Raw genomic sequence first — 8,885 nt, forward strand, 5'->3', positions numbered from 1 at the left:
CTTCTTGAGATGATAGCCAGGGTTATCAAAGTGACGTACACACGCTTTGGGCACAAACCAATGTCTCGTCTATGAGTGGGGAATATACTAAAGGATAAAAAAGGCCGTTTTAGGCCGTTTAGCCCATATTGCACCTCTCTGAGCAGCAGCTCCTTCTCGTTTTTCTTGACCGTTGGCTGTTAAATACCTCTATGGGATTAATGGTACTGCATAATTCTCCGAGGGAGTACAGGTTGGGTGTTCTCAACAAAACGAAGCGCAATGGTGTGGCGGAGAATTGACCGAACACCCATCCGCGACCACCGGAATTGATCCGGACAGGAGCAGAGACGACTTTTGGTCAATGTGAGTACCTAGGGTTGAAGCATACATGTTTGCCAGCATGTATACAAAATCTCGTGAGGTAAGAGGGCGGAGGAAGAGCCCTACGAGACTTTCTGTGTTTTGCGACCGAACACTGCTGGAGTGATAGTACTAGGTATCCCTCACTGAGCTCACGCCGCAGTATGTCGTATAGAGCACTAGCGCGAGTGCCGTTCTACAGAGGTATCAATACGCAATGTCGCGGTTTCAACTGCGATGCTTATTTTATTTCGTAGACGCGAGTGGAATTGCGACCTCGGGCTTGCCAAACTCGGCAAATCCGAGCCTTCGCTCTGGTCCATCATTTTGAACAGCACATGAGAAACCCTCAACATTTCGCATTGTCGTTGAATTATGATTCCGGTGCCATGATGGTGCTTTTCTCCTGATCCTCCACTTCAATTCCGTTTACTCACTCCCAGTCATTCTGGTATAGATACCGCCTCCCGCTGCTGTTACTTAGTAGCTCTATATAAGCTGTCAGCAACGCGAATGCTTCAGGACGACTTTCATCTGTCCTATCCGCCTCTCGTACAATAGAAACTGCGAGAATCTATCGAGTCATTAAGTAGGTAGAGCCAGTTTTTGGAGGAAAGTTGAAAGCCGCGAGGCAAACTTACATTGCGAAACCACAGCTTTCCGCTCCCAATACGGGACCGTGAGAATGGTTAGGCAAGGTCCTTTCTTACGATGGGACGTCTGAAGCTTAAGCTTTGTAGGAGCCCGATGCTTTGGTCACTGGGCGATCAACTCACTGCGTTCTTCTTCTGCATGTACATGTCCTGCGACTGCTTTAACTCACCAAGCCCAACTGTGATATGGCCGCCGATGACAGCCTCGCTACGCCCGTCGTCTTTACCGACGGTGTAGCCAACTGTCAAAACCAAAGTAACACGCCCGGTCTTCTTTCACATTCCAATGTCCGCCATTTGAGACGACAGGAATGGGGTCCAATTTCCTCCTCCCATCCTGCATCCGACTGCTCCTCTCCAAGTTCGGCATGTACACGCTCTCCCGGCTCTATTCATGTCTCGCAGTCACCATACGAGTACGATCCTTGGGACCTGGTGCCGTACCACGTCCCCTGGGGCAACGAGTATGAGAATTATCGGTCTGGCGCTTTTCCAGGTCGTGGAGGAGACTGCGTATTCTTGCGGTCCCCTACTCCTTGCTCCCTCGAACAGCATAGCAAGCTGCGCTCGACGGAGGCATGCAAGAACTGCCGTGCGCGCAAGTCTAAGGTCTGTCATTCTTTCCTCCTGCTCGTACGAATCGGACCTACCTTGCGTCCTCTGATTCTCACCACTCTCGTAACGCTTTAGTGCTCTGGAACGCGTCCAGCTTGTTCTCGCTGTATCGTGAAAGGGTTACCCTGCCAGTACGTCTCCGATCTCGCCCCCCCAAAAAATCACGACGACCCCAGGGGATCCGTAGCGTCTCCAAAGCCCCCTCGAGTAGACGATGTTCGGCTCATCAGTCAAAGTCTTTCATCTCGCGAATCCGACCTCTCGGTTGTCAAGGAACTTCAAGTCCAGAATGAGGAGCTCGACAATGACGCCCATGCGTCACCCTCCAACCTCGTTTCCGAGTGCCCGCCCATAAATCCTGGTTCGATGACCTGGGATTTCTCGACTACCTCTTCAGAAGGAGAATCGGACATTTTTGGCCACGTCAACACACATACATCTTGTCTTCCTAGCCTCGCTGAAGGTGATGAGTTCGCCCACCTACCCCCATACGCTCCGATATCCTCTTTGCCCCATGGCGAGTCCATCTCTCACGACGACTCTTTCTCTCGATTCGATACCATCTATCCTTTCATCGATTCGACCTTGTCCGTCACCGCTCCACGCCCCATAGCTCAAGGACTCCCCATGTCTCTACTCGAGATGGAGAGCATATCTCTCGATAACCGGTATGAGAGCGCTGAGCACCACCAGACTTGTCCGTCGACGAAGGCATCAGGGAACACGCATATCTTCGCTCCCTCATCGGAGCATCAAAGTCACGAGTTCTTCACGTTGTATCATGCCTCGTCATCCGCGTATATATCCGACTCTGACGTTCATTTCAGCTGTGATAACTCTTCATTATATGCACCTGACGAGTACGGATATGATTAGATTTGAATAATTCGCGTCAAGCTGGACGGTTCGTAGATGAGCACTTCGTTTTCTCACACTTCATCACCTCTTTCCACAGCGTTCGGTGTTGTTACTTGCATGCCTTTTCCCTCTATGTCGGCCACTTACTATCTCTTTCCGCTTTGGCTGGGCTCGTCATGAGACATTGTCTTATTTGTTTTGCTAGTTGTATCGTCGCTTTCTATGACGTTTATTGTTACAGAGCTTATCCGTGCTCGGCATCATCTGTTGCAGCCGATTTTATGCTGCATTTGGTGCGTCGTCTCAGCTGCCGGCAGTTTATATGTTTCCCTTATATTGAACGTCCTTCGCAACGGCATTCTCTCTTTTGTCCGGTGTCGTGAGTGTTCAGTACTTTTATATTTTCTCTCGCTATCGCGACATCCTCCTCTGTATACATTGGGATGCCGTCCAATACGCGCATTTGGGCCTTAATCGTTGCTTAGAGATACACGCGGTCGGGCGATTCTCTGAGAACGCAAAAAATTACGTTTGGCTAGATATCTAGTCCGCAATTTTCGGTATCATCAATCGCATCGGATCAATGTTAAGGAATACAAGAAACAGAGCTCGCCTCCGGCTCGTCCCATGTCTTGCCTCGTAGGCACCTCTGTCTGGTAAGGACTTTGGGTGGCACCTTGCTAACCCCTCGCCACACACCCTCGTCACTTGGACACGGCAGTGATCGAGACCACAAATCAAGGTTAATTAGAGCGCTTGTTTTGGCCTGAAACGGTTTGTACTGCGTCGACCATGTCTGCACGCCGGTCCCTGCCTTGAAGACCCTCTCCCCTGGACTGCCCTGGCCGTGTGTCCACTGCTTCTTGTTCCTTCGGTGCGTGCTACTCTTTCTAACTGATATGGAAAATGGTGTTAGTGAAGGATCTACGGTCCTAAACGGGTCCATCCAACGAAGAGGAAGCTACTGCGGTGAGACGTCATAGTTGTTGTAAACACTGCTCTCGTATCATATCCCGCTCAAACCCGCAAAACTTTGCAAAGTTGTATTCTGGAGTACTTTTGCGGACGAACACCGTCATCCGCTCCCCGTTTTCTCTGGCCTGGACGTATCAATCGAAACCCGAGGCTTCTTCACTGGCCCAGTGAGGTGATATTGTCATACTCAAAGTACGAGATTTGTTTTGAACCTTCTTGACTACCGTTCCGGATCACCCTGACTTGCGGTCAACACGGATTACTCGGTCAGCTATCGCACAAAGCCAAGCTGGGTTGGTGAGCTTCTTGTCAGCAGCGTTTCAAGCTGATGGGATGGCGAGACAGCGGCGCTAAATTACCCCTATCCTACAGTTAAATCCGGAAGAGCTGTCAACCTGCGTTCCCAGGCTACTATCAGTGGCCATATGTTCGGACAGTCCGAAGACTCGCCCGATACCGCACTGTTTTGCCCAGTTCAAAGGCCCATAAATCACGTTAAATGGTCTACAGACCATATCCGCAGTCGTTTGGCTGCAGTTGTGGCAGCGGGATGTCGAACGGGGAAGGGGTCAGTTCGGACACTTTGGCGGGCGCGGCTGTCCGAATAAGTATTGATCCCCCTCGTCAAACGTCTACCTTCCTCCCATTATTTCTCGTAGAACTTTGCACGGACATTCAGATACCTTCTGCTGAGTTTCGCCTCCATAGGACTCGAATTGCGGCAGCTAGATTTTTTCTTGTCGGAATTGTCCGAACATAGGGACAAGGACAGTAGACTCGTGTTCTAGACGAGATTTTTGCGCTCCAAAAGATCCTGCCGCTCCCGAACCTCGGTCACATTCACACCTGACAAAGGCTCTTCGCAACGCTGATGGACGTTATTCCAGCCTTCGGTCGGTCTGCATGTTCTCTTATATTCGATGCCTATTGTATCTCATACTCTCCAGGATCATCTGATAATCCGCACAAGTTTCTCGGAGGGATGGCTCTCGATATTTGTCCAGTACAGCCTCAGTACGCTTGTACCCATCAACGCTCCTATCGTACGAAGCAACCTAAGAGTCGCCGCTCCGATATGGGCATGGAAGCCCTCCGAATCGTCGTCACTTCCTGACTCTCAATGCGGGAAAGAAAACCTTCTTCCAGCGCGAAGTAACCGCGCAGTTCTCACCTATATCGTCGAAGCAATGGTGAGCGCATACTGCCGAATGTCACGGTTTGAAGTTCGTAGAAGCGAAAGTTTTGCTCCATTGGTGCACAGCGGCTTTTAGTAGAGACGAGAGCGGTTCCAGCAGTCAGAGGCCCTGTTTGGGGTTTCAAAAACCTTGTCACTTGGCAACTTTGGATGTATATGAGTTTCATTGATATCACGATGCTTTGCGCCTTACGCATTGCGACGTCTTAAGGACTCCGGCCGTTGATCGTCGTGTGCTCACGCTGCACGGAAACAAATGTACGTCCTCTAACGTACATCGCGCTCCGCTGCGGTTTAGCCTAGGCTCAGAATCTCGATGCCAGTGTTCTCAAAACTTTGTTTCTCGAGGCCAGGCAAAGATGCCGCTCGATTGGGTTCGCCGCACTCGCTCTTTATGTTAAGGCCGCGATAATCGTGTCAGAATTCGAAAGGAAAAATAAAATAGAAGATACCACGACTGTCTGTTCGGAGCTGCTGAAATGGTCCGCGGGATATTGATTGCCGTCGCCCTCTTTGTATCTGAACTTTGTTCCACTTTGCTGCTAGAGGAACTCGACCTCATATTAAGCTTTTGGTAACAGGTGCTCACCGACCTTTCGCTTGGTTAGAAGTCCAAGGGACCCTTCACTCTTGTTCATGAATCTCGATTTGAACAAGGTTTGCTAACTCAAACTGGGTATCTCGAGCTACGTCTCCATCTTTGGAATTTATTCTTGGATACGTTCAACGGTGGCTTGAATAATTTACAGTTACCCAGAAGCATTTAATAAAGTCGATTTCTTCAGTAGTATATAACAACCGCACTGGCCCATCTCTCTTACCTCCCCATTCGTCTTTCTACCTCCCCATTCGCCTTCCTACCTCTATATCCACCCATCATGGACTCGAACTCCCTCTTGACCAAATTAGAAGAGTCCCAGGCGCTGTTACACGAAGTACTCTATGACGCCAACGTCGTCTCCGATGTCCTGGAGCAGGCTGAGCTCCGCGTCTCCGACGCCAACGCAAAGTATACCGCCCTCCGTCGCTTCGTCTGTTCAGCCCTCATGGCTGAACTCAAACGACAGGTACGCTTACTTCACTATATACAGACGGCTGCACATCCACTAACCCCACGCTTTCAAGGCTGATGAGCAGAAGGTCGAAGGTATGCTCCACGATTTGATACTGACTGAAAAGCCCATCGGGGCATGGGTGAGTAAACATCTAATTCGTTCCTGAGATGTTTCGTTCAAAAACAACATTTTTAGGACCCATTCGATGCCTTGATGGCACACTATGCCCAGATTAATGCGACTCCCAGCGAGGAGCGTGACGGTAACGATCAGAGCCAGCAGGTTAGTACATTTAAGTTCTCTATGTATGATATGTGTTGACTCATGATAGGTCAACGAGTCCGCCGACGTGGACATGGCGAACATACAGTATCCTGACGGCCCCATGAGCTCAATGTCCCTTGTTTCGACTCCCGAGTTCGTCAGTGTATTCGGCCCCATGTCGTCTGGTTTTGGAAGCTGATCGTGGCATCGACGATAGGTCGAAGGTCCCTCCGATGCCGGAGAAGGGCCGTCTTCCTCCCGCCGTCGTGCAAAGGGTAAAGAGCCGGTGAGGAGGAGCCCACGCTTGAAGCGGGCATCGGATTACAGGCAGGTCAATCCTCTTCTCTAAATTATCGTGAATTTATATTGACTTGATATGTGACAGCGTTCCGATGACAGTCAAGAAGCCCAGGTATCCCTCCTCTGAAGTCTAAAACGTCTCTTGTTTCGGTTTGTATCATATTTTCCTGCTTGGTATGGGGAGACGACTTTTGTGGCTTTTGTGCATCGCTGTAAATAGTGGAATGTACATGGTAAAGGCTCCCGTTGATGTGCGTCGCTGAATAAATCGCTGCCGTTTTACGTTCTACGAGAGAATCAATGGTCGGTCAGGCATACCTTCTCCCAGAAAGGCAGACTCGATGACGGAATGAGGCGGGAGCGTCGGTATCCTAGTGGTAACCTAGTATCACAGAAAACGGACAGCTTAGATATATGTCAAGTGTTGTGAGGCTTCGAGAAAATTATCCAACGAACTCTGTATCTCTGGAGTGAGGGCGATCGTGCACCGTTGCTTAAGAGGATGAGGGCTGCACTGCTGCATACTCCGACGCATCAGTAAACTACTCCCTAGGCTTCGGTAGTTTTCGGCAGTTTCGGTGGCGAGAAACAGAACAAACAAGTCAAACCATGAAACTGAATCAACTCATGGCCTGGTTTGAAAACTTGGATTTGTTTCGCGGACAGCACAGAAACAACAGACACTGTGTGAGCTCATAAAACATGCAGGGATCCAAACCCATCATTGTTTCATGAACAGTTACGCTATATACAACAGAACTACGGTAACGACACTTGAGTTCCCTACCTAAAGGCCCAGCTTCCCCCAGAGTCGGCCTCGTATATCAACGTCGTCAGCTCACCAGATTGACTGGGTGCGGAGCCTTCCACGGCTTCGTCATCCCCAAGTGAAATATTTCTGCACATTTGTGTCAAGATCAGGAATGGAACGCTAAAATGGGAGTTGTCTGAAGAACATACCTGCTATCAATGTCACCGGCGACGGACCCACTTTGAACGACGATATCCGAGCTCACAACAATGAATCACTACAATATCAAACCACTCCAAGAGCTGGACCTTCGCCGCTGACTTTGAGGGGGCCCGAGCATGACTCCATCGAGCGCGGGGCCCGACTCTCCTAGGGACTCTGAGGCTTCAGATGTTGAAAGGGGAAGTGAAAGAAACCTCTGAGTAGACATAGAAGATCTGACGTGCAGAACTTATGGGTTTGATCTTAACTTTGGTTCGGCAGCGTCTGCAGGAGTTACCCGGTGGTGGCACTTAGAACTCAATAGAGACGTATGGGTGTTTGAAAATACCGTAGGAGCTTGTACTTTACCGGAACGCGAGCGGCGCCTGCAGTGCAATAGATGAATTTGGGTAGCGAGGAGAAAAGAAAGGAGAAATAAGGCCACCAAATATATCGATGGCGATGATTGGGAGATTGGGGAGCAGAGCCAAGAAACAGCTGAGAGGAACGTACCATACAGTAATCTCGCTGCGCCCTTAGACTTTTTCCCAGCGCGGACTCCCATTTTCAATCCCTCGCACGGTCCTCCAACAGCGTTAGTCCGAGAGCGAAAGGCGTGTTGTGGGACCGGTGTATTGCCGCACGAGCGCAAGGCCATCACGGTAATTTCTTGACCATGACAAGGACCGCGAAACCTAGAGGCAAGATAACATTGGCGCGTCCGACGAGTTCGTGTGTCGAGAAGCGTAGATGAGGTGAGCACGATGGTCAGGCCGGTCAGGGCCGACCGGTATTACAGCGGTTTCGGATGACTTTGCGACTCGGCGTCGGAGTTTTTGCGCCACCCAAAACGGCAATTGACCCCTGAATTTCTGGAAGAGGCAACTGACGCGTCCCAGTACGCGACTTTCATCTCGTCTTCCATGTCGTGCTCTCCGACAGCGTGCTGCCCCTTCCACCTCTGTCAATGCGTAGCTCAACAAACCCAAGCTCAGCTCTCAAGGTCGGCAATCATCTACGATAACGCCTGGTGCATGCACCGAACCGTGTACGATACGTACGACCACGGGAATCTGACGGCAGTTGTAGTGGGATGATAGGGGACGATACTGTAATGAGTTGGTCAGAGACAGCTGGGGGTCATCAAGGGTTGTTTATGGTGAGCTCCTGTACATATGTTTTAGAGCGTTGTTTTTAGGATATCGTGGTAGGATGTGAGGGTCATTGTCGGTGTTGCGTCCGTGTCTCCCTCGTCTCTTCCGACTCCGGCTTTCTATGTGTTACAGATTACTGTAAATACAGTATATTCACTGCACCCGTACGCTCGATACATCATTTAGTCTGACTGGATGTTTGTGGCTTGTCTATGTGATACATTGTGCGGAAGAGCGTGGCATACATGGGAGATATGCAAGAGAGATGAGAGGAGGAAAGTCGCGTACTGGGATGCCTCTTCGGGAATTGAGTGCGAATTGCCGTTTTGGGTGACGCAAAAATCCGGGCCCGAGTCGCAAGGTCATCCGAAACCGCTGTAGTCAGAAATCACGTGAACTCGCGCCTTGGACAGCTTTGCACCTTCGTTCTTGAGTGGCACTCTCTGTGGCCCTCCACCATTGCGGGCCCCGCTCACGGTGTATGCACTCTGAACATGATGCTGCACTCATACCCTCGCTTTC

The 8,885-nt window shown here is 50.3% G+C and overlaps 2 protein-coding genes across 2 annotated transcripts; both read left to right on the top strand.

Moving 5' to 3' along the window:
- Nucleotides 1-1,181: 1,181 nt before the first annotated feature.
- STEHIDRAFT_159237 (uncharacterized protein) lies at nt 1,182-2,486 on the top strand (the record flags this gene model as incomplete). The annotated part of the gene is made up of 2 exons (XM_007306606.1): nt 1,182-1,604; nt 1,686-2,486. The coding sequence occupies 2 exons, from the start codon at nt 1,182-1,184 to the stop codon at nt 2,484-2,486; spliced, it is 1,224 nt and encodes a 407-aa protein (XP_007306668.1).
- A 3,030-nt stretch (nt 2,487-5,516) lies between these two features.
- STEHIDRAFT_159238 (uncharacterized protein) lies at nt 5,517-6,384 on the top strand (the record flags this gene model as incomplete). Its single annotated transcript, XM_007306607.1, has 6 exons — nt 5,517-5,705; nt 5,764-5,832; nt 5,889-5,975; nt 6,025-6,114; nt 6,175-6,288; nt 6,343-6,384. The coding sequence occupies 6 exons, from the start codon at nt 5,517-5,519 to the stop codon at nt 6,382-6,384; spliced, it is 591 nt and encodes a 196-aa protein (XP_007306669.1).
- Nucleotides 6,385-8,885: the final 2,501 nt, after the last annotated feature.

This window comes from Stereum hirsutum (assembly GCF_000264905.1).
Source record: "Stereum hirsutum FP-91666 SS1 unplaced genomic scaffold STEHIscaffold_11, whole genome shotgun sequence".
NCBI classification, from domain to species: domain Eukaryota; kingdom Fungi; phylum Basidiomycota; class Agaricomycetes; order Russulales; family Stereaceae; genus Stereum; species Stereum hirsutum.